The sequence below is a fragment of the Microchirus variegatus genome (genome assembly GCF_963457635.1).
Source record: "Microchirus variegatus genome assembly, chromosome: 2".
NCBI classification, from domain to species: Eukaryota; Metazoa; Chordata; class Actinopteri; order Pleuronectiformes; family Soleidae; genus Microchirus; species Microchirus variegatus.
This window is the reverse complement of record NC_139803.1, coordinates 42766213-42792502: the sequence shown is the minus strand read 5'-3', so window position 1 is coordinate 42792502 and position 26290 is coordinate 42766213. Positions and strand designations below refer to the sequence as shown.

The 26290-nt window shown below is 43.8% G+C and overlaps 2 protein-coding genes across 2 annotated transcripts; both read left to right on the top strand.

The window, feature by feature from the left end:
* Positions 1-754: 754 nt before the first annotated feature.
* ctc1 (CTS telomere maintenance complex component 1) lies at positions 755-14387 on the top strand (the record flags this gene model as incomplete). Its single annotated transcript, XM_083910006.1, has 25 exons — positions 755-866; positions 2093-2192; positions 2281-2362; positions 2455-2677; positions 2754-2983; positions 3222-3351; positions 3451-3771; positions 3845-3967; positions 4111-4340; positions 5037-5178; positions 5270-5484; positions 6237-6406; positions 6488-6602; positions 7060-7495; positions 7569-7658; positions 8406-8543; positions 8641-8687; positions 8793-8878; positions 8988-9123; positions 9246-9314; positions 9409-9568; positions 11051-11106; positions 11187-11343; positions 13299-13419; positions 14290-14387. Exons 1-25 carry the CDS (start codon positions 798-800, stop codon positions 14385-14387), a joined length of 3744 nt encoding a protein of 1247 aa, XP_083766132.1. The 5' UTR covers positions 755-797.
* A 4970-nt stretch (positions 14388-19357) lies between these two features.
* On the top strand, positions 19358-24455 carry LOC310944293 (mamu class II histocompatibility antigen, DR alpha chain-like). Its single transcript, XM_083910024.1, has 4 exons — positions 19358-19455; positions 20450-20698; positions 21804-22088; positions 24205-24455. Exons 1-4 carry the CDS (start codon positions 19401-19403, stop codon positions 24324-24326), a joined length of 711 nt encoding a protein of 236 aa, XP_083766150.1. The 5' UTR covers positions 19358-19400; the 3' UTR covers positions 24327-24455.
* Positions 24456-26290: the final 1835 nt, after the last annotated feature.

Below are 26290 nucleotides of genomic sequence, written 5' to 3'. Positions count from 1 at the left end.
ATTCGGTGTCCGTTCACAAGTTTAATCGTTGCATGAACCTCCCTACGTCAACTTTAAATGCCAAGTATGTTTTGTTCATGAATGAAAATGGACGTTAACACGACTGAAAAACAAGTCATGCTTGTATGAACAAACCCTGAAAATGTGTATGTGATGTCACAATAAAACATTTTATTTTCTATATTTATACAAATTAAAAAAAAAAGTTTATTCCAGGGCTCGGCTTAAAACAGGTGCCATGTAGCATTGGCTAAGCTAAAGACGTCATCCAGGTCCAATGCCGGCGACTTCGGACAAGCCATGTTTCCCCCTAAGTGAATCTTCTGTATCACAGGTAAGCTTTTGGGACCATCTGTAGCTTTTCAGGTACTAACATCAGCCAAGAAATTGCGTTTATCGCAGCTACCTGCTAGTTGTTTTTCTTTGTTGTGTTGAGAAAAAATACCAGCAGCAAAATGCACAATATACATAGAATGGCATAAAAAATCTGAAAACTGAAATATTATGTACATAAATTGTTAATTACGGCATCATTTAAACAGGAAGTATTTGTTTTGTTGGCATGGTAATCACTGTTTTTAAAAACAAACAAACAACAACCCTGATATATTATCTCTTTAAACATGTTGTTTGTGCCGTATTTACGTTTTCCTGTCGAGTCTATTTGTCTGCAAATGTGTCGATTAAAAATGATTTATGACATTATTTATTCCTGCCCGCTGCGGTCAGATTTGAGCCTCCGCGGACACCGTAGCCTACCCGGAAGTGGATGATTTGTTTTGTTTTTTGGCGCCATCATGGCGGCTCGTCTCGCGACGCAGATGGAGGAGCTGTTCCTGGATCAGATAAAACCGGCCAGTGACGCGGTGAGTGTTTGTTTGTGTTTGTTCGTTTGTGTGTTTGTTTGTTTGTTGATGTGTTATGACGAGATGAAGTTAGCTTCCGACTCGCCAGCACTTAAGGGTAAATAAACTTAATTATCCACTGTTTTTTTGTGACACTTGTTAATGTGAAAACATTAAGACATTTTAGATAAGACATGAACTTTGTCTGACAAACACTATTGTGTTTGTGAAACTTTTCATTTATTTGTGAAAATGCTAATGACGACATTTAACCGTTTTTGTTTTAGCCTATAGCTACCTAGACCTTATTAGACCAGGTCCTGGTTAAACACCACTGTACCTAGACTTCTGAAATCTGGACTAGATTATCATATTCATAAAAACACACTCTCTGATTTGTGAAACCTTTATTCTATTTATGAAAATGCAATAAAGGTATATATAATTGTTTTTTTCAGCATGTAGACCACATTAGACTGGGTCCAGATTAAAAACCACTAGCATATACCTCTAAAATCTGGACTGCAACTAAGGATTGTTTTCATAATCGATGAATCTGTCGATTATTTTCCCGATGATCGCCGAAAATATCAGAAAATGTCGGGTTTGGTTCTCGAATGTCTTGTTTGGTGGATTGACGGTCGAAGTAGTCGATGATTAATTAAGTAATTGAGTATTTGTTTTAGCTCTCATTGTCACATTTGTTTATATTAAGCTAGCTATTATTACAATGTAAATCTCTTTCTTGCAGGTTCATCGCAAAAAATAAGGTAGAACAGAATGCTAACGAACGCCCAATAAAGTCCCAAGTCCGCAAAATCACGTGGTACATCCAGCTAGTGATTCGTCTGTACGCGTAGAGGCTATTGCTAACGTTCGAAAACTCGCGAGCTGGACGTACCACGTGATTTGGTGCATGATTTTGAACGCAACAGAAACACGCGTCACGTTTTGCGAACTTGGGACTTTATTGCGCGTTCGTTAGCATTCTGTTCTAGCTTATATTTTGCGATGAACCTGCAAGGAAGAGATTTACATCGTAATAATAGCTAGCTTAATATTATAAACAAATGTGACAACTAGGGCTAAAACGATTACTCAATTACTTAATTAACCGTCACCTACTTAAATCAACAAACAACCAAAGACATTCGAGAACCGAACTTGACGAATGAGCCTCTACGCGGACGGACGAATTGCTAGCGTGGTGTGTTCATGGACGGTGGGACGTTCTGCTTACTCCGCAGGAGGCGTCCTGGCTCAAACATGTCTTCAGCTTCGTCAAACTACAGGTGTGTCCGCTGCTCGGTGGCCCCGCCCCCTCTGCTGATGACGACTCGCTGACAGGTCCGATATTATTGATCCATCATGTGATTTTATTCATTTTTTTTTTTTTAATTTGTTTTATTTATTGACTCTTGTTGTTGTGTCGCAGGTGTGTGTGTGTCTCTGAGTGTGTGTGTGGTGAAGACCCTGCAGCAAACGTGCGTCACACACACTTTCCCTGTGAGCTACAGGTACGACACGCCCACCCGTCTGTCTGTCTGTCTGTCTGTCTCTCACCCGTCTCATGTCTCTCACCCGTCTGTCCTCCCTGTCCCGTCTTCAGGCTCGTGTCCATCGCTGAGCTCGTCTCACGTCAGCACCTGGCCTGCGTCAGTTGCCTGTCCTGGAACACCAATCAGCAGCGAGCGTGGGCGAGGGAGGCGGAGCTTTCGCTGCCGGGTAACAAGGCTCTGCCGCGGGTCAACTTGCTGCTGATTGGCTGTCTGAAAGAGGGGCGGGGCGGAGAGTGGAGTCTGGCGGACAGCGGTGGCAGCGTCCGCTGTGAGGTGAGTCTGACGGACACTGACACTGAAGGTGGCGTGGTGCGTTCAGGGTCTGACACATTTGAATCTCTCTCTGCAGTTCCCGTCTCCCTCGCCTCACTGGCTCGGTCGCCCCGTCTTCCTACCTCACTGGAACTACATCCCCCATGATGCCTCGGGGCAGGAGGGGGCGGGGGGCTACGTGGAGGCGATTGGTTCTCCTGTGCTGCTCTATCCCGGTCCTGAACAGGGATTGGCTGCTGCTGCTGGAGGAGGGGCGGAGCTTGGAGGAGTGGGCGTCAAAGAGGCTGCAGGTTTACTGCACAGCAGGTGAGGGGGCGTGTCCTCATCCGTCAAAAGTCTTAACGGCAAAACCGCACAGTTTTTTTGTTTGCTTTTTTTTTTAATAACTTTATTGACGGAATTCAAAAATACAATGTAGTTTCTTTGAGGAAAAAAACAATAGAAAAATTTACAAATTGAGCACATTAATCCAAAGTTTTAATTGCTTTTCTGTTTTTTGAAATGAACATAAATGTCTGTGTTTATTCGAATGTCTCCGTCCCAGGGTCAGAGGTCAGCGGCTCTCCGTCTTTGGACAGGTGACTTCGGTGTGCCCCCTGCTGGTCGTAGCAGGAACAACCTTCTTCTGCTTCACACTGACCGAAGACAAACACAGAGTTCCCGTCCTCGTCAAGGTCAGAAGACAGAAGACCCCTTTTTTGAGTTTCCGATCCCTTTTTAAAAGTATTGATCAGTGTGTGTGTGTGTGTGTGTGTGTGTGTGTGTGCGTGCAGGACAGCAGCAGGTTATGGTGGTCTCAGTGTGTGTGCGTGGGTCAGCGCGTGTGCGTGTCTGCGCTGCGTGTGTGTGTCCTCCGCGGCTGGAGAGGAAACAACGTCCTGTGTGTGACCGAGCAGTCTGAAATACACACCGACGACTACACAGCAACACACGCGCAGAGTAAATCCCAGGCAGACACGCCCCCTGACGACAACGATGATGATGATGCTGCGAATCATGATGATGATGAAGTCAACTGTGAGGAGGCGGAGCCTAGAAAAGATGTCATCCAATCAGGTGTACGGTTGAAACAGGCCCGAATCATCAGCTACCAGGTAAATCACAGACGACACTGACTTTGCCTTTATTGTCACCTGTGTGGTAAGCCCCTCCCCTCTCTTCTGATAGGGCATGGTGACAGAGGTGGTGAGTGAGGGGGCGGGGCTTTATGTGCTCGACGGGAAGGTGGGCCTGTGCCTGGCCTATCAGCCGACTCTGAGGAGGAAACTGAGAGCAGGAGACTGTGTGGAGGTGAGAACAGGTGTGATGCTGCTGCGCTGTGATTGGACACAGTCAGTGTGACATCACCATCTGTCAGCAGTCACATGATCAGTAATAAAAGGCCTTTTTGCTGTTTTTGTGTTATTTCTTATTATTGAATGTTGTCCTTGCAGCTCCATAATGTCCACTTCCTGTATCGACCCTGTCCTGACTTTCCTCCCAGCATGCTTTGCACATGTCTGCGCTCCAGCGTCAGGGTCACCAGCTTCAGCAGGGTGGGAGGGGCTCCACCTGGCCCCGCCTGTCCAGGTGATGGAGTGTTACCGCGGTTACTGCTGGAGAAGAACATGGGCGTGGCCGAGTACCTGTGGACGTGTCACTTGAGCTCCCAGCTGTCACGCAGGTGAGGAGGTCATTAAACACCCCACAGAGGTCATTTAACACATCATAGGGGTCATTAAATCCATCACATGGGTCATTAAATGCATCATGAGTCATTAAATGCATCACATGAGTCATTAAATGCATCAAATGGGTCATTAAATGCATCACAGGGGTCAGTGAATGCATCGCATGGGTTATTAAATGCCTCACATGGATCATTTAACGCATCACAGTAGTCATTAAATGCATCACATGGGTCATTAAATGCATCACAGAGGTTATTAAATGCATCACATGGGTCATTAAATGCATCACATGGGTCATTAAATGCATCACAGTAGTCATTAAATGCATCACATGGGTCATTTAATGCATCACAGAGGTCATTAAATGCATCACACAGTATTAAATGCACCACATGGGTCATTAAATGCATCACAGATGTCATTAAACGCATCAAGGGGTATTAAATGCATCACAGGGGTCATTAAACGCATCACAGGTCATTAAACGCATCACAGGGGTCATTAAACGCATCACAGAGGTTATTGAACACATCACAGAGGTCATTAAACACATCACGTGGTATTTAATGCACCACAGTAGTTAGGAAATTCATCACAGGGACATTAAATGCAGCACATTGGTCACTAAACGCATCACAGAGGTCATTTACACATCACGGGTCATTAACCTAAAACTTCTGTCTCACCAGTCTGGTCCCCAGTATGCTGCAGAACCAGTGTGTGTGTGTGTTGTCATGGAGACTGATGGAGTTGGTGTGGAGACGAGAACGAGGGCGAAGGGACATCTACTCTGAGATGTTGGACGAGCCTCACACGTGTCCTCTGTCTCAGGTGAGACGCCTCACTCTCGTCATCGGTGTCTTCACAGTTAACGTGTCCTCGTGTCTCAGTGTCCTATGTCTGTCTGTCTGTCTGTCCACAGTACTCTGTCCACCGCGCTGTGCATCAGTACCTCAGTGTCTCACAGCTGGTCCACTCTCTTCAGTCCCACTGCTGGTCCTCGGTGTCTCTCAGCTCTCTGCTGCCCTCTGGTGGCTCCGGTCTGACCAGGTCTGAGATCAACAGCAGACTGGCCTGGTCCTGCAAGACGGAGACGTCTGACCTGGAGGACGGGTGTGAGACAGGAAGTACCTGCAGGTAAACACACTGAATTTTATTATTTATATCCCCGACATAATGGTAAACATATGTGCATGTGTATATGTATATATATAATATATGTATGTGTATGTATATGTATATGTATATATGTTTATGTATATGTATATGTATCTATGTGTATATATATATTTGTATATGTATATGTATCTATGTGTATATATATATTTGTATATGTATATGTATGTATGTATGTATGTATATACATATATATATATATATATATATATATATGTGTGTATATGTGTGTATATATATATACGTACGTATGTTTATGTATATATGATTATTACTGTTGTGTTTTATAATGAATAGTTCACACATGCCTGTTAAGTGTAACTGGTGTTAAACACATACAGTTATTACCTGTTTATAACTGCTTATGGATGATTATAAACATCCGGTATTACATGTAAATAAACTGTTGTTTATGTGTTAATTGACAGCTTTTACATGTTTATTACTGTTTACATGCCATGTTTAATGCTAGTTATACGTAACAGTTAAGATATGAGATGTTTTTACTGCTTACGAATGATAATTAACTGTTATTACACGTTAATAATGTGTTAACTAACAGCATGTTACATGTTTATATATCATTATACGTGATCTTCAACAGTTGGTAAATAATAATCGGTTATTACGTGATTATTACTGGTCAAAGATTATTGCAGAATAGCTCAACCTGATATACGTCTGTCTGTTTTTATCCCTTTGATCTCTGACAGACAGCGCCCCCTGGTGCTGGTCGGGGTGTTGGAGCTTCCGGCCCAGACGTCTGAACACAAAAACACTCTGCAGGTCAGGGACGGTACTGCAGCTGTGACCTGCGTCGTCACGGAAACCACCGAGGAAGGAGAGGGAGGTCAGAGGGCGGCCTTTAATACTGCCTGGATAGGTACATAAACACACACACACACAGGTCAAAGGTCAAAGACTGCTGGTTGAATAAGTGTGTGTGTGTGTGTGTGTGTTGCAGGTTGTCTGGTGTGTGTTCATCAGTTCACCATGGTTACGGAGAGAGTCCTCCAATCTGATTTTCCCTCCTATGAACACCTCGACCAGGACCAGTTCATCACAGACAAACACTGCAGGTTAACACACACACACACATTCTTGTACTTGATGCATACTGAGGACCGGGTAAAAGTGCTGACAAAGTGAGGACCAGCATTTCCACTTTATAAATCAACACAATTACAAATATCTACTTCATGAATGACATCCATAAAGAACTACTGGGCGCAGTACCATAAAATGGCTGCAGGTGGAGCCCCGGAGCAAAAAGTGTGTGAAACACCGGGACTGGAAAAAAAATGTATGCACCAAATTGAGGAGTATAGCATGTTTACAACCTAAGGAATTGATTTCGATGAAAACAAAGTGAGGACGGTCTAAAATGTCCTCACTTCGTATAAATGACCTCACTCTGTTGGTTAAAATCCCTCACTGGTCCTCAGTATGCCGCAAGTACAAGAACGCACACACACGCTCACAGGTTATAGTGTTTTACTGTGTTTTACTGTGTTTTACCGTATGTGTGTTTGACAGAGTTTACCTGCAGTTTTCTCTCGATCGCCTCCACATCCTGAGTCCATCTGTCGCCATGGAAACTCACCTGAGACAGAGGGGGGCGGAGTCAGCAGGTGACGTCACAGTCGGGAAGCGGTCGGCAAACGAAAATGAGAGGAAGAGGAAAAGGAGCGAGGAAGAGCCAGAAGTCGCCGCCGATGCCTCCTCTGTTGCCGTGGCAACAGGCCCTGGGGGCGGAGTCTGCAGGCCGTGCGTTTCCATGGTGTTTCGGGTGGAGCAGAAAGAGGGCGTGGCCTGGAGGAATGTGTGGGCGGGAGTTGATGAGCAGGGGGAGGGGTTGACGCTGCACTTCACTGCTCGCGCTGCTGTGATTGGTCCAGTGGTCAGCTGGGGGCGGGACCCAAAGAACAGCCCAATGATGGAGAGAGAGTCAGAGAGGGTGGCCGAGCAGAAGGTGAGGGTCACACCTGTGCACCTGATGTATCCCATGATGCACCTGTGACCTGTGTGTATGTTTGTACTTGCAGGTCGTCCTTGTGTTTTCAGGTGTGTCCACTAGATGGTTCCCTCTCCTCCACTCTGGGTGTTTCTACAGACTCGTTGCTACTAACACTCAGGTAAACTCACCTGCAGCGAAAAGCTAAACTCACCTCAAGCTAAAGCTAAACTGACCTGTAGCTAACGCAACGTTAAATCACCTGTAGCTAATACTAGTATAAAATCACCTGTAGCTAACACTTGTATAAACTCACCTGGAGCTAACACTCGTACAAACTCACCTGTAGCTGACACTCGTATAAACTCACCTGTAGCTAACACTCGTATAAACTCACCTGTAGCTAACACTCGTACAAACTCACCTGGAGCAAACCCTCGTATAAACTCACCTGTAGCTAACAATCATATAAAATCACCTGTAGCTAACACTCATATAAACTCACCTGTAGCTAACACTCGTATAAACTCACCTGTAGCTAACACTCGTATAAACTCACCTGTAGCTAACGCTCGTACAAACTCGCCTGTAGCTAACACTCGTATGAACTCGCCTGTATAAACTCACCTGTAGCTAACACTAGTATAAACTCACCTGTAGCTAACACTCGTACAAACTCGCTTGGAGCTAACACTCGTATGAACTCGCCTGTATAAACCCCACCTGTAGCTAACACTCGTATAAACTCACCTGTAGCTAACGCTCGTACAAACTCGCTTGGAGCTAACACTCGTATGAACTCGCCTGTATAAACTCACCTGTAGCTAACACTAGTATAAACTCACCTGAAGCTAAGACTCGTGCAAACTCGCTTGGAGCTAACACTCGTATAAATGTAGCTAACAAAACTTTCATGGACTCGTAACAGGACACAAGCATTTTGATTGGCCGTGGTGTCGCAGGGCGGAGCGGGGTGGAACTGCACGCAGACTCCACCCTTCAGGTCCAAGCTGATTGGAGGTTCCACACCCTGGCGCGACCGATGCTGCTGCACACCTGCAGAGAGGTAACACACACACACACACACACACACACACTCACTCACTCGCACACACACACAGCATAAGACGCTAAAAACACACTCTGTCCCCCTCTGTCCTCAGGTTGTCTCACCCACAGTCCTGTCTGTCTCCCAGGTGTTCGACTGCAGGTGAGTCTGGCGCCCCCCTGTGGCTGCTGCTTTAATAATCACAAAATAAGTGACTAATCAAATCCTAATAATTGTGTGTGTGTGTGTGTGTGTGTGTTTGTGTAGCTCAGAGCTGGTGTGTTTTCAGGGTCTGGTGTCTGACAGGATCAGTGTAAACAACAGGACGACTGATTCTGGACACACAAACAAAGGTACATACACACACAGGTGTATAAATACACACAAAAACACAGGTACACACACAAACATGCAAGCTAGGTATACATATAACTACACACTGTTGTGGCGTGACAGCTTCAGGTGTGCGTCTCACCGTATGTGACCAAAGTGGGAGGAGCCTGCAGGTGTACATGGACCAAAGCCGCACCCCCTACACACCCGGCTTGTTGCCAGGCAACACGGTGCTGCTGTCCGCTTTGCAGAGGAAGTTGTCGAGGTAACACACACACACACACTTTAAATGTTCCAATTTTATTTGTGCGTGTGTCAGGTCAGGTGGTGTGTACTGTTGTTGTTTATGTGTGTGTGTGTGTGTGTGTGTGTGTGTGTGTGTGTCAGGTCAGGTGGTGTGTACTGCAGGTATTTACCCGTCAGCTCAGTAACTGTCGTATCACTGGGAGATAAAAGGTAAAATAAAAACAACTTCATTCACATATTTCTTGTTTATTTCTTGAGTTCTAAATGTCTTTTTTTTTCTTTTTTTTTAAATCTTCGCCGTCAGATTGGCTCCGCCTCCTCCCGCTCCCACGATGCACCTGGGTCTCTGGACTCTGAACAAGGAGCAGCGGTTCACTGAGGCTCAGGTCAAAGGTCACGCAGTGTGTTTCCTTTTTCTGCAGCTGCAGTGGAGCTGCTCTCTCTGTGGGAGTCTATACACACAGGTGTGTTTAATGTATGTAACTATATTCACACAGGTGTGTTTAATGTATATAACTCTACACACACAGGTGTGTTTAATGTATATAACTCTATACACACAGGTGTGTTTAATTTATATAACTATACACAGGTGTGTTTAATGTATATAACTCTACACACAGGCGTGTTTAATGTATATAACTCTACACACAGGCGTGTTTAATGTATATAACTATACACACAGGTGTGTTTAATGTATATAACTCTATACAAACAGGTGTGTTCAATGTATATAACTATACACACAGGTGTGTTTAATGTATATAACTATACACACAGGTGTGTTTAATGTATATAACTCTACACACTGGTGTGTTTAATGTATATAACTCTATACACAGGTGTGTTTAATGTATGTAACTATACACACAGGTGTGTTTAATGTATGTAACTATACACACAGGTGTGTTTAATGTATACAACTATACACACAGGTGTGTTTAATGTATATAACTATACACACAGGTGTGTTTAATGTATATAACTATACACACAGGTGTGTTTAATGTATATAACTCTATACACACAGGTGTGTTTAATGTATATAACTATACACACAGGTGTGTTTAATGTATATAACTATACACAGGTGTGTTTAATGTATATAACTTTATACACACAGGTGTGTTTAATGTATATAACTCTATATACAGGTGTGTTCAATGTATATAACTCTATACAGGTGTGTTTAATGTATGTAACTATATTCACACAGGTGTGTTTAATGTATATAACTATACACACAGGTGTGTTTAATGTAGATAACTCTATACACACAGGTGTGTTTAATGTATATAACTATACACAGGTGTGTTTAATGTATATAACTATACACAGGTGTGTTTAATGTATATAACTTTATACACACACAGGTGTGTTTAATGTATATAACTATACACACAGGTGTGTTTAATGTATATAACTATACACAGGTGTGTTTAATGTATATAACTATATATTCAGGTGTGTTCAATGTATATAACTATACACACAGGTGTGTTTAATGTATATAACTATATACACACATCTGTGTTTAATTTATATAACTATACACTCAGGTGTGTTCAATGTATATAACTCTATACACACAAAGGTGTGTTTAATGTATATAACTATACACACAGTGCTGATGTTTACTGTACAATAATATACACATGGGCATATAATGTATGTAATATTGTACACGCTCATTTTTTATGTATAGCATGTATACAATGCTAATGCTAAGTTTAAGGTACTTTATTATGTACATGTGTGTGTATAATGAATATAACGTACATAATACTGTGCATGCACTGTTTTAAACATATGAGGTGTTTTTTTTATGTATTATTATAAATATATTGATCAGTTATTGATGACCTCTCTCTCTCTCTCTCTCTCTCTCTCTCTCTCTCTCTCTCTCTCTCTCTCTCTCTCTCTCTCTCTCTCTCTCTCTCTCTCAGTCCTGCTGTAGTTCTCAGTGTCGCTCGACCTCCTCAGTGTTTGAGTCCAAAGCAAAGTAAGAATCTACCGGTTATTGATTATGTTTGTATTGATCAGTGATTTGTGTATTGATTGGTTGGGGATTATTTTGATCAGGTTGGTGATTGACGACGGCACAGGTGAAGCTCATGTCTGGTTCTCAGGTGCTCTGGTTCGTCCTCTGCTGGGATTGGCTGATTCTCAGTGGGAGGGGCTTCAGCGAGCCCTCAGGGTCAGAGGTCACATCAGAGTCTATCCTCGGGGGCGGAGCCTGGTCCGTAATACTTACTGTTTGTAGCAGCTATGTGTGTTGATCACCTGTCTTTCACCTGTCTCTCTGTCCCTCACCTGTCTCTCTCCGTCCTACACCTGTCTCTCCGTCCCTCACCTGTCTCTCTGTCCCTCACCTGTCTCTCCGTCCCTCACCTGTCTCTCTGTCCCTCACCTGTCTCTCTCCGTCCATCACCTGTCTCTCCGTCCCTCACCTGTCTCTCTGTCCCTCACCTTTCTCTCTCCGTCCTACACCTGTCTCTCCGTCCCTCACCTGTCTCTCTGTCCCTCACCTGTCTCTCTCCGTCCTACACCTGTCTCTCCGTCCCTCACCTGTCTCTCTGTCCCTCACCTGTCTCTCTCCGTCCTACACCTGTCTCTCCGTCCCTCACCTGTCTCTCTGTCCATCACCTGTCTCTCTCCGTCCATCACCTGTCTCTGCGTCCCTCACCTGTCTCTCCGTCCCTCACCTGTCTCTCTGCCCCTCACATGTCTCTCTCCGTCCCTCACCTGTCTCTGTCTCTCCGTCCCTCACGTGTCTCTCCGTCCCTCACCTGTCTCTCTGTCCCTCACCTGTCTCTCTGTCCCTCATCTGTCTCTCACCTGTCTGTCTGTCTCTCCGTCCCTCACCTGTCTCTCTGTCCCTCACCTGTCTCTCTGTCCCTCATCTGTCTCTCACCTGTCTGTCTGTCTCTCCGTCCCTCACCTGTCTCTCTGTCCCTCACCTGTCTCTCTCCGTCCCTCACCTGTCTCTTACCTGTCTCTCTCTCTACCTCACCTGTCTCTCTGTTCCTCACCTGTCTCTCTCCGTCTCTTACCTGTCTCTCTCTCTCCCTCACCTATCTCTCTGTCCCTCACCTGTCTCTCTCTGTCCCTCACCTGTCTCTCTCTGTCCCTCACCTGTCTCTCTGTCCCTCACCTGTCTCTCTCTGTCCCTCACCTGTGTCTCTCTCTGTCCCTCACCTGTCTCTCTCTGTCTCTCACCTGTCTCTCTGTCCCTCACCTGTCTCTCTCTGTCCCTCACCTGTGTCTCTCTCTGTCCCTCACCTGTCTCTCTCTGTCCCTCACCTGTCTCTCTCTCTGTCCCTCACCTGTCTCTCTCTGTCCCTCACCTGTCTCTCTCTGTCCCTCACCTGTCTCTCTCTGTCTCTCACCTGTCTCTCTGTCCCTCACCTGTCTCTCTCTGTCCCTCACCTGTGTCTCTCTCTGTCCCTCACCTGTCTCTCTCTGTCCCTCACCTGTCTCTCTCTCTGTCCCTCACCTGTCTCTCTCTGTCCCTCACCTGTCTCTCTCTGTCCCTCACCTGTCTCTCTCTCTCTCCCTCACCTGTCCCTCTGTCCCTAACCTGTCTCTCTGTCTCTCTCTCTCCCTCACCTGTCTCTCTGTCCCTCACCTGTCTCTCTCTCTCCCTCACCTGTCCCTCTGTCCCTCACCTGTCTCTCTCTGTCCCTCACCTGTCTCTCTCTGTCCCTCACCTGTCTCTCTCTCTACCTCACCTGTCTCTCTGTCCCTCACCTGTCTCTCTCTCTCCCTCACCTGTCTCTCTGTCCCTTACCTGTCTCTCTGTCCCTCATCTGTCTCTCTCTCCCTTACCTGTCTCTCTGTCCCTCACCTGTCTCTCTGTCCCTCACCTGTCTCTCTGTCTCTCCGTCCCTCACCTGTCTCTCACCTGTCTCTCTGTCTCTCACCTGTCTCTCACCTGTCTCTCTCTGTCCCTCACCTGTCTCTCTCTCTCCCTCACCTGTCTCTCTCTGTCCCTTACCTGTCTCTCTGTCCCTCACCTGTCTCTCTGTCCCTCACCTGTCTCTCTGTCTCTCCGTCCCTCACCTGTCTCTCACCTGTCTCTCACCTGTCTCTCACCTGTCTCTCTCTGTCCCTCACCTGTCTCTCTCTCCCTCACCTGTCTCTCTCTGTCCCTCACCTGTCTCTCTGTCTCTCACCTGTCCCTCTGTCCCTCAGATGTGCGACTCTGATGCAGACGACGCTCTCTTTAACTTCCTGGTGTGTTTGTGCAGCAGCGACGTTGTGTGTCGCCCCCTGTCTCTGATCTGCAGGAAAAACAACAACCAACGGACAGAGGGTGACGCACACTAATACACACACACACACACAACATAGTAACACACTAACGAACACACACGCACATAAAACAGAGAAACACACTAACAAACACACACGAAACAGTAACACACTAACAAACACACAAATATAGTAACACACTAACACACACGTACAAAACACAGTAACACGCTAACAAACAGACACAAAACAGGAACACACTAACAAACACACAAAACACAGTAACACGCTAACAAACACACACAAAACAGGAACACACTAACAAACACAAAACATAGTAACACGCTAATAAACACACACAAAACATAGTAACACGCTAACAAACACACACAAAACAGGAACACACTAACAAACACACAAAACATAGTAACACACGCACAAAACAGTAGCACACTAACAATCACACACGTACAAAACATAGTAACACGCTAATGAACACACACAAAACAGTAACACAAAAAACAATCATGGTAACACACTAACAAACGCGCACAACCAAAACAATAAGACACAAAACAAAACATAGTAACACTAACGCACACAAACCAAACAGTAACACACTAACAAACGCACAAACGGAACAGAAACAAACGCACAAACAGAACATAGGAACATACTAACAAACTCACAAAACAGTAACGCACTAACAAACACAGAAACAATATATAGTTACACACAGAACACACACACCTTATCACAATAACACAGAAACATAGTTGCACACAGAGTAACACCTACAAACACACACAAACGTACACCTACATATATTAACACTCAGACGTGTGTGTGTGTGTGTGTGTGTGTGTGTGTCTGTGTGTGTGTCTGTGTGTGTCTGTGTGTGTCTGTGTGTGTCTGTGTGTCTGTGTCTCAGAGACAAAAAGGTTCACTCGTGGAGACCGAGACTTCATGACGAGGTTGACTCCGCCCCTTCAGCTCACCTGTCTGCACCTCAGCACTGACGCGGGCTGACCCACTGCACTTAGTGATTGTCACCACCAGGGGGAGCCACTGCACCAGATTAATTTATTAAAGCTTCACTTCTTATCCCAGAGTTTTGTTCTTCTTTTTTGTTTTTGTTTTGTTTTCAACCCCAGCCGCTGGTTGTCGTGGTAACACGACAACACAACTCCACCAGAAGACCAGGATGAGTGACGACAACATGATTAAATGTTGAATACAATATAAAGTTAATTTTGACTAATCAATCGTCATCCAGAATAATCTGAATTATCATTGCCGTGATACTGCTCCGATAGTTTGAGCAGTGATCCAGTAGGGGGCGCCAGAGCGGCTCCTGACTCTGCTGCTGTCCACCGGTGAAATGTTCTACTTGACGATTGGTGACGCGTCGGCCGGCGAGCTCTCTGATTGGCTGCTGAGCGAAGAGGAAGTGAAAGGTGTTTTTGTGAAGCGCCGGGACTTTCCAGAGAGACGCTGCGTTCAGGTGACACTCGGCGAAAAATGAACCACAAGATAACTGAAAGTGGAACTGAGTCACACACACGCACGCACACACATGCTGGTTCTGCATCCTTTGTGAGGACACTCATAGACATCATTTTATTCCTTTAACCCCTTACTTTGACCTTAACCCTCACAATTAAATGCCCAACCCTGAACCCTAAGACCAGGTCTTTATCCTCATTAAAGTTGTGTGGACCAGCAAAAATGTCAACAAACAAAGACGGGTTTGCAATTGGTCCACACGCCCTAGTAAAGACATGTACACACACACACACACACAATGTTCCAGTTTGCTGACTCGTCCAACGAGGAACAAGTGGACAAGCCCTGAAATTAAAGATTGAGACTCGCTGGAAAAAAACGCTGGCGTTGAGGCAGGACTCGGCAGAACGGTGAAAGTGAAACGTAAATGCGCAGCAGAAAAACGCGTCGTATCAAAAGACCTAAGGATCGCTTGGTGAACTTGATAGCGATGGTTCGACGGGAACCGGGAGACGGTGGGGGGTAGTCGGAAAAAACATTAGCTGGACTTGGTGTTGACACCAGAGCGTATAGAAAATGGACTTCCTGTTAGAACACAAAGTCACATTTTAAATCCTCAAGATTCTGGGCGTCACGTGACTTGGTTTGTTTACTCCGCCATGTTGACAGGAAACGTTTGTGCGGTATTCCGACATCTTGATCTTTTATGATGGGGTGTTTTGTCTAGGCTTAGTTTCAAGGGTAAATGTAGGGTGTGGCATGAGCAACAGCAAAACTGTGACAATAAAAACAACACAGCAACTGCCCGGGGTGAATATTCATACTGAGTAGCACCCAGAGTAGCAGGAAATTATGTTATAGCAAGAAGGAAAAAGTGCTAGTGCACAGTTCCCCAAGACAGAAACAGTTGATCTTGATCGTTTTTAACTATCTAAATGGGTCTTGGATGTCATTCCATCATAGTACGGTTCAGTTTGGAATGGTAAAGCCCTGAGTCAGGATTGCGTTCCGCCTCAGAACGGTACCTTTACTTGGTATGCGGGTTGTGGGCTGTGCCTGATGGCCGCGTAGCTACGTTTGGGTACCGTTCATAATTTAACCGATACGGTACTGTATTTCGGTGCTTTCAAAATGTTTTTCAGTTGTTAAACCTAACACCTAAGTGTTCAATCAGCTGTGGACTGTGAGCTAACCGTCTAGCTAGCCACAGACGGCTAACGCTAGCCACAAACGGCAGGCTAACAAACAACCAAACACTTTTTGAGGAGTCAGAGGCTGACCCCGTGCGACATGTCACGGCTCTCTCCGCGATGACGCGGGGCAACAAACGAAGACACGCAAATGTTGGTAGCTAGTGTTGCGGAAATTCTTTGACCTCTGCCGGCCAACAAGGTTTTATTTCCTTTGCAAATAAAAGGTCAATCTGCACACGAGTAGTCGTAGCTAAAGAAAAACCCAGAGCATGGCGAGAGGACCACCCCTTTCAGATCCCCTTGTCTGTTAAAGGGGTCTGCCCCTCCAGGCTGTGCTTTCACACCCCTTTTGTCTACTGCAGGTATCGGGTCCGACTCCCACAGAGGTGTCCTGCGGCTGTTGTAGTTATGTGCAAGTTGAGTCGAGACATACTAATTTGAATACACAAAAGGACCTGGTATCTTGTTTTAGGAAAGGCTTTATCTCCGAGACAAAGAAATTGAATTTGCCAATACACTAGCAGTGCTAGTAGTGGCACTGTGCTAGTAGTAGCACTGCTAGCGTCATCACTTTGCCTGAGACAAAAACGGTGCCTACTTCAGCTTTTAAATAAATCCCGTGTTTGACCAGGTGCTTCGTCAGGTTTGAGATGTTTCCCCCGGCCCCGCCTTGCAGTTCACTTCGAGTGCTGTCTGCGTCCAACTTTTGACGTTTTCGACTCGCCGTGATTGCTGTCATTCTCACGCTCTCTCCATCGGACATTTCAATTTCCGAAATTTGGCACCGATTCATTAGAAGTGGACCGATACTCGGTAGTACCGAGGCAAATCGGTACCAAGTTGGTTCCTCATGTTACCGTCGTTTGGACTTGCCACATCTCCCACCACTGCAGCCTTCTGCCGTTTGTTGACCAGTACGATGTCCAGATGGTGAGCCAATCACAAGTTTGATGGTCTAGATCAGGGTTCTTCAATCCTGGTCCTGGGGACCCACTGCCCTGCATGTTTTACAAGTTCCCTTCCTCCAACACACCTTGTTGACGTGTTGGAGAACACGCAGGGCCGTGGGTCCCCAGGACCAGGATTGAAGAACCCTGGTGCTAGATCTCAGCTTGGTCATTTTCAACCACCCAAGAAGGCCACCTTCAGTCTGAACTCGGGTTCCACAGGTTTCCTGTTCCTGCCAGCCTCTTACACCTTTCATGGTCAACCTCGCACATTGCTGCACAAAGTCTGTTTTGGGCCGCCACAGCAGAATAGCGGCTAGCACTGTTGCCACGGTCGCCAGTTCAAATCCTGGAGCTTGCATGTTCTCCCCATGTGTGGCGTATGTTTTCTCTGGGTTCTCCAGATGTTTCCACAGTCCCAAAACATGCAAATTTGGGGATTAGGTAAATTGGTCGTTCTAAATTGACCTTAGGTGTGAATGTGAGAGTGGAAGGTTGTTTGTCTCTATATGTGGCCCTGGGATGGACTGGCGAACTGTCCAGGGTGTACCCCATCGATGGCCCTATGTCAGCTGAGATAGGCACAGCACCCCCTGCCACCCTCCGGAGGATGAAGCGGCAGATGGTTGATGGACGGAAACTCTCGCACCCAATTTGTTTGCAATCTAAATTCTGATTTACAGACTCCAAAGTTTGGACTGTGGGAGGAAGCCGGAGAACCTGGAGAAAACCCACGCACACACGGGGAGAACATGCAAACTCCTTGCAGAAAGGTCCTTGTTCCGAAGTTGTCCCAAACGGGCCTTGAACCCAGGAACCCGGGTCTTCTTGCTGCAAAGGCAAGAGTCGCACAGTCCAAAAACATGCGATATGGGGATTAGGTGAATTGGTCACTCTAAATTGACCGTAGGTGTGAGAGTGTGAGTGAATGGTTGTTTGTCTCTATGTGGCCCTGTGATGGACTGGCGAACTGTCCAGGGTGAACCCCGCCTATCGCCCTATGTCAGCTGAGATAGGCACAGCACCCCCCGCGACCCTCTGGTGGAGGATAAAGCGGTAGATGATGGATGGACAGACTCCAAAGTCTGTTATGGGCCGCACAGCAGAATAGCAGCTAGCACTGTTGCCGTGGTCGCCAGTTCAAATTGACCGTAGATGAATAGTTGTTTACCTCTCATTATTGACCTGTCCAGGGTGTGACCCCCCACGTTTTGCTCAATGTCAGCTGGGCTTGGCACCAGCCACCCTGTTATCATCATGTAGTGTATAAAGCAGTGGACACTTTCAGTTTGTGCAGGACTGCTTCCAAAAAAAAGTACCTGGAGACCTTGAGTCTGCAGAGGAGGGGGAGGGGTGGACACCGCCCTGAAACAAAAGTGTTCAATATGGATCTCAGTGCCAGCTTTAAACTCTAGTTACACATGGTCCTGATAATTTCAGTCGCAGAAGGTGAGTTAGCGTTTTTACTGTAAATGTTGCTAGCTTAGCATTAGCCCTTCGGATGTGTTGCGAGTGACCTTAAATGACACTTGCGTGATTTACTCGACTTGAAAATATGATTTAGGAACATGTACGAGTGAGGAGCTAGAACCAGGTAAAACCAGTTCAACACAAACGCCACCATTTAGCCCCGCCCACTGTGTGTTTTTTTTATAAAGCAAGAACAATAGGAACGAATGTTTTCGGTAAACAAAGACATTTTATACATGTAGACATAGCTTGTGTCCGTATTTCCTATATAATACACATTTAAGGGATTAAATTGACTGCAGATGGTGAAGCGATGAAGCTAATGTTTTGTAATTCTTTTTCACTTCTGCTTCTGCTCTGGAAGTTTCACCCAGAATCAATTCTCCACAACAAGGCGGACATGTTGTTGTTGTTGTTGTTGTTGTTGTTTCATTGTAAAACACAACTGAAAGGTTTTTTTTTTATTATAAACGTATTCATAGTGAAGTTAGGAATGAACATCAAACACAACAGGAAGAAAAAAGATCAGATTTTAAATAAATTGATAAATGCAGCTAATTTTGCATTTATGAATAAGACGATTAAAAATGTGATAATACATTAAATAATAAATCTTTATATTGTTCAAAATACATGATAAAATCTTAACTTGTATTGTCTTTTGATTAGAAAAACAAAACAGCTTCTGCTCTGAGAGAATCTTGAAACTCAGAGTTCTCTTCTACCTGGAAACTGGTGACACAGAGGGATCTCTGCGCTGTGATTGGCTGCTGGGACGGTACACCTCTGCTGCTGCTGCTCTGTCACTCAGTCAGTCTGTGAACTCAGAGAGACAACAAACTACAGACAGTCTGTGAACTCAGAGACAACAAACTACAGACAGTCTGAACTCAGAGAGACAACAAACTACAGACTGCAGCGACCTGATGATGAAGCTGTCCCTCCTCGTCCTCTCTTTTGTCCTCAGTGTCTCTGCTGAAGGTAAGACAGCTGATGTCAGTTGGTTAAACTACAGAGTTTGTGAATTATAGTCTGTTAAATAACTACAGTCAGTACTACAGCCTGTTCAATAACTGCAGTCAGTAAACTACAGTCAGTTAAATAACTATAGTCAGTAAACTACAGCCTGTTCAATAACTGCAGTCAGTAAACTACAGTCAGTTAAATAACTATAGTCAGTAATCTACAGTCTGTTCAATAACTACAGACGGTAAACTACAGTCAGTTAAATAACTACAGACAGTAAACTACAGTCTGTTAAATAAGTACAGTCAGTTAACTACAGTCTGTTCAATAACTACAGACAGTAAACTACAGTTGGTAAACAGTCTGTTAAATAAGTACAGTCAGTAAACTACAGTCAGTTAAATAACTACAGCCTGTTAAATAACTAGTCAGTAAACTACAGTCAGTTAAATAACTACAGTCAGTTCTACTGTCAGTTAAATAACTATAGTCAGTAATCTACAGTCTGTTCAATAACTACAGACGGTAAACTACAGTCAGTTAAATAACTACAGACAGTAAACTACAGTCTGTTAAATAAGTACAGTCAGTTAACTACAGTCTGTTCAATAACTACAGACAGTAAACTACAGTTGGTAAACAGTCTGTTAAATAAGTACAGTCAGTAAACTACAGTCAGTTAAATAACTACAGCCTGTTAAATAACTAGTCAGTAAACTACAGTCAGTTAAATAACTACAGTCAGTTCTACTGTCAGTTAAATAACTACAGTCAGTAAACTACAGTCTGTTGAATAACTACACTATGTTAAATAACTACACTATGTTAAATAACTACAGTCAGTAAACTACAGTCAGTTGAATAACTACAGTCTGTTAAATAACTACAGTCTGTTAAATAACTGCAGTCAGTTAAATAACTACACTATGTTAAATAACTACAGTCAGTTGAATAACTACAGTCTGTTAAATAACTACAGTCACAGATTAATCAGTTCTTCTCTCCTCAGGTTTTCATGATGACCTTTTTATCAATGGTTGTTCAGACACTGATGGAGAGAACACGTACACACTGGATGGTGAAGAACTGTGGTACGCTGACTTCATCAATAAAAAAGGAGTTTACCCTCAGCCCAGTTTTATTGATCACATCAGCTATGTGGAAGGAGCCTATGAAGGTGCTGTGGCCAGTCAACAGGTCTGCAAAGCAAACCTGAAGGTGTTACGTGCCGATATGAAGGACCTCCCAGTGGAAAAAGGTAAAGAGAAACTTCATGATTTATTTTATCAAAAATATTCAACAACAAATTTGAGCAACAACTCAGTAATCAGAAAAATGATTCTGAAGGAGATATTTTAGTGTTATTTTAATGTGAGGACAGTCAGACCTCACTCTCTCTTTGTACGTCAGATAGAGGTGGACAAGACATAACGTCTAAGATAATAAAGTGATTGTTGTTTTAAAGATGAGTAAATTGATATAAACAGGGATTATAAGAGATGCAGCGCAGGCACCTAATTATTGAGTATTTAAATGACAGTGAGCAAGATTCAGTGTCCTGCCGACAGGTTAGCAGCCTGTGGTTATACTTCAGCTGCTGTAACTTAGTTGTTTAAATAGTTTTTGCTCTTGTTTGTTTGCAGCACTGTTTAACTCACTGTATTTTAATGTTCACGCTGTAGTTCAGTTATAAATCTTTGAGTTTCTACTTGAATGTTAAAGTTTGGAAAGTTGGAAGTTTGTTCAGAAAAATGGTGTTAGTTTGCTTTGCTTATCCATCAACCTGGAACAATTAAAAAAAAAGAAGAATGAAAAAACCGAGTCATGCAACTAAATCCTTTAACTTCACTCTGCCCTGTTTTAGCATGGAATACTGTAAATGTGATGTTTTTCTTATGTTATCATTATGGGTTTTTTCTTTTGGATATATATTTTATGTATTTTATATCTTTTATTATATCTTTCTGTTGTTTAATATTTTGTTGGTTTGTGACCCTTTTACACCCTCAACAACAATATAAAAGCAGCACTTTTGATTTTGCTCATATTTTCTATAAGTTGGTGTAAAAGAATGAAAACATTAAATAGACCATAAGTGTGAGAGTGGCTGATTGAACCTCTGATGAACTGGTGAACTGTCCAGACCAGGGTCTACTCCACCTTGTGTCCTATGTCACCTGGGCTTGGCACCAGCAACCTTCATGTGGAGGATAAAGTGGTAGAAGATGAGTGAACGAATGAGTTCTTTTATGTGTTTGCAAATAAACAAATGTCATGTAATGAAGTTGAATCTAATTTAAACAGTGAAAGAACATGACCTGAGTTTACTGAGGTTTAAAGTGAAGACTGGTGTTTCTGTGCAGATCCACCTTCTAGTCCAATGATCTACAGCAAAGACGTGGTGGAGGTCGAAAAGGAAAACACTCTGATCTGTCATGTGACCGGTTTTTACCCTGCTCCTGTCAAAGTCTACTGGACCAAAAACAACCAGAACGTGACCACAGGAGTGAGCATCAACGTTCCCTTTCCCAACGACGATGGTTCCTTCAGACAAACCTCCAGACTGGAGTTCATCCCACAACAAGGAGACATCTACAGCTGTTCAGTGGAACATCCTGCTCTGACAAAACCACTGACCAGAACCTGGGGTGAGAAACTTCATTAGATCATCACAAATAATGAGATAACTGACCAAACTACAGCTGATCAGTGACATAACTGACCAAACTACAGCTGATCAGAGAGACAACTGACCAAACTACAGGTGATCAGAGAGATAACTGACCAAACTACAGCTGATCAGAGAGATAACTGACCAAACTACAGCTGATCAGAGAGATAACTGACCAAACTACAGGTGATCAGAGAGATAACTGACCAAACTACAGCTGATCAGAGAGATAACTGACCAAACTACAGCTGATCAGAGATAACTGACCAAACTACGGCTGATCAGAGAGATTACTGACCAAACTACAGCTGATCAGAGAGATAACTGACCAAACTACAGCTGATCAGAGAGATAACTGACCAAACTACAGCTGATCAGAGATAACTGACCAAACTACGGCTGATCAGAGAGATTACTGACCAAACTACAGCTGATCAGAGAGATAACTGACCAAACTACTGCTGATCAGAGAGATAACTGACCAAACTACAGCTGATCAGAGATAACTGACCAAACTACAGCTGATCAGAGAGATTACTGACCAAACTACAGGTTATCAGAGCGATAACTGACCAAACTACAGCTGATCAGTGACATAACTGAACAAACTACAGCTGATCAGAGAGATAACTGACCAAACTACAGGTGATCAGAGAGATAACTGACCAAACTACAGGTGATCAGAGAGATAACTGACCAAACTACGGCTGATCAGAGAGATAACTGACCAAACTACAGCTGATCAGAGATAACTGACCAAACTACAGCTGATCAGAGAGATAACTGACCAAACTACGGCTGATCAGAGAGATAACTGACCAAACTACAGCTGATCAGAGATAACTGACCAAACTACAGCTGATCAGAGAGATAACTGACCAAACTACAGCTGATCAGAGAGATAACTGACCAAACTACAGCTGATCAGAGAGATAACTGACCAAACTACAGGTGATCAGAGAGATAACTGACCAAACTACGGCTGATCAGAGAGATAACTGACCAAACTACAGCTGATCAGAGAGATAACTGACCAAACTACAGGTGATCAGAGAGATAACTGACCAAACTACGGCTGATCAGAGAGATAACTGACCAAACTACAGCTGATTAGAGATAACTGACCAAACTACAGCTGATCAGAGAGATAACTGACCAAACTACGGCTGATCAGAGAGATAACTGACCAAACTACAGCTGATCAGAGATAACTGACCAAACTATAGCTGATCAGAGAGATAACTGACCAAACTACAGCTGATCAGAGATATAACTGACCAAACTACAGCTGATCAGAGAGATAACTGACCAAACTACAGCTGATCAGAGAGATAACTGACCAAACTACAGCTGATCAGAGAGATAACTGACCAAACTACAGCTGATCAGAGAGATAACTGACCAAACTACAGGTGATCAGAGAGATAACTGACCAAACTACGGCTGATCAGAGAGATAACTGACCAAACTACAGCTGATCAGAGAGATAACTGACCAAACTACAGGTGATCAGAGAGATAACTGACCAAACTACGGCTGATCAGAGAGATAACTGACCAAACTACAGCTGATTAGAGATAACTGACCAAACTACAGCTGATCAGAGAGATAACTGACCAAACTACGGCTGATCAGAGAGATAACTGACCAAACTACAGCTGATCAGAGATAACTGACCAAACTACAGCTGATCAGAGAGATAACTGACCAAACTACAGCTGATCAGAGAGATAACTGACCAAACTACAGCTGATCAGAGAGATAACTGACCAAACTACAGCTGATCAGAGAGATAACTGACCAAACTACAGCTGATCAGAGAGATAACTGACCAAACTACAGCTGATCAGAGAGGTCTGTCTTCTGTCCCTCTGTCTGTCCAGATGTGGAGTTAACATGTGTCTTCTGTCCCTCTGTCTGTCCAGATGTGGAGTTAACATGTGTCTTCTGTCCCTCTGTCTGTCCAGATGTGGAGTTAACATGTGTCTTCTGTCCCTCTGTCTGTCCAGATGTGGAGTTAACATGTGTCTTCTGTCCCTCTGTCTGTCCAGATGTGGAGTTAACATGTGTCTTCTGTCCCTCTGTCTGTCCAGATGTGGATGTCCCTCAGCCCAGTGTGGGTCCAGCAGTGTTCTGTGGTGTGGGTTTGACTCTCGGTCTTCTCGGTGTTGCAGCTGGAACCTTTTTCCTCATCAAAGGAAACGAGTGCAGATGATTGGCCGAGGACGATGATGATGTCATCATTGTCTCCACACATTGTCCAATCAGCATCAATGTTGCTTTGTCACTGACGTCTGTCAGTTCTGCTGCTTTAAACACGACGTCACTGTTAATAAACAAGAAATACACGTTTGATCGTCTTTTTTTCTCCTGTGTTTCATATATGTCCCTAACCCATATATATATACTGTATATATATATACAGTATATATATATATATATATACGTATATATATATAACTGGCTTTATGACTAAATGACTATATATATATCTATGTATAGATATTTATACACAGCAGTGCTGTGTTGCTTCCTGACTGAAGGGAGTTTAGAATGTTGTTTGATTGTTAAAATTCTTTCAATGGATCACAAACCAATTTTTCAAATACTTTCACCAGAATGCATCATTTTGAGATTAGACCTGTAATTATTCATATTTGGGTTTTTGCCTCTTTTTAGCACACAAACGTATACTAATTAATATAAACTAGTACTAGACTGCCTGGTCAAGACAAGCTTTAAAAAAAAAAAAAATCAATCTCAATACTTTTTTTAGAAAAGTGAGAATCGGCCACTGTTTCAACAACAACAGTCTTTCTCTCTCGACACCATTGCTCACTGTAGCCAGAAGCACAACAACCTTGCGCAGCGACCCCTACTGATCGGGCGGGAAATTGCATCGCATATCCGTTACCACGACGCAGAAGTATAAAGGCTCGAGGCATCTCCCTGGTTACGCAGTCGGGTAGCGCATACGCAGTCGGAGAAGTATAAAGGCCACATTATACTTCTAGCTAACCCTAACCCTAACCCTAGCCCTCGTGTATCTTTTCCGTGGAGACACACACTCCTGATTTGCATTTGAACAGATCACAACATGGTCATTTACATGTCAAAACCTTCCCCGCTCCTAGGAGCTGGGGGAGTGACTTTCTCACCTAGACAGCAGGTTTACGGCAATTCCTGGCAGTTATCGGCAACTGACTGAAACACACAGTTGACTGGGAGTTTCACAGCCATTCTCAGGGACATTAACTGCCACTAATCCCACTTTTCATGCACTGATCAGTGCTTAGCAGGAGCCCAATGCACTGCTATGTGACTCACCTCCTCCCTGAGTGCAGTACGTTCGCGCCGCGGGTCATAGAGTGAGTGACAGCGCGAACGAGATTCATGTCCTCAGCCACATTTCTGTGTGTCAGTTCGTTCCTCAGCCACAGTTCTCCAGTTCTCTGTGTGTCAGTTCTAAAATGCTAATATTTACATTAAAAAAATTATTAAAAATATGGGAAGTATTTAAATGGAATAAAAAGAGGTGTGTCCTGACTAGGCAGTCTGGCACTATGTTTCTGCACTCATTTGGTGTCTTTAGGCCCCATGGCCTGGGAGCTATTGAGCTAAAATGCTAATATTTACATAAAAAAACTTATACAAAATATGGGAAGTATTTAATTGGAATAAAAAAAGGTGTGTCCTGACTTGGCAGTCTAGCACTATGATTCTGCACTGTTTTGAAGTCTTTAGGTCACATGACTTGGGAGCTATTGAGCTAAAATGCTAATATTTACATTAAAGAAATTACAAAAAATATGGGAGGTATTAAAATGGAATAAAAAGAGGTGTGTCCTGACTAGGCAGTCCAGCACTATGTTTTTGCACTGATTTGGAGTCTTTAGGCCCCATGTCCTGCAAGCTATTGAGCTAAAATGCTAATATTTACATTAAAAAAATATTAAAAATCTGGGAAGTATTTAAATGGAATAAAAGGTGTGTCCTGACAAGGGAGTCTAGCCCTATGATTCTGCACTGATTTGAAGTCTTTAGGTCACATAGCCTGGAAGCTATTGAGCTAAAATGCTAATATTTACATTAAAAAAACTTAGAAAAAATATGGGAGGTATTTAAATGGAATAAAAAGAGGTGTGTCCTGACTAGGCAGTCTGGCACTATGTTTCTGCA

Coding starts and splice junctions, on each gene's coding strand:
- LOC310944293 (XM_083910024.1), top strand. CDS start 19,401: ATGATGAAGCTGTCCCTCCTCGTCCTCTCTTTTGTCCTCAGTGTCTCT. Junction 20,699..21,803: donor GGACCTCCCAGTGGAAAAAG/GTAAAGAGAAAC, acceptor GTTTCTGTGCAG/ATCCACCTTCTAGTCCAATG. Junction 22,089..24,204: donor ACCACTGACCAGAACCTGGG/GTGAGAAACTTC, acceptor CTGTCTGTCCAG/ATGTGGATGTCCCTCAGCCC.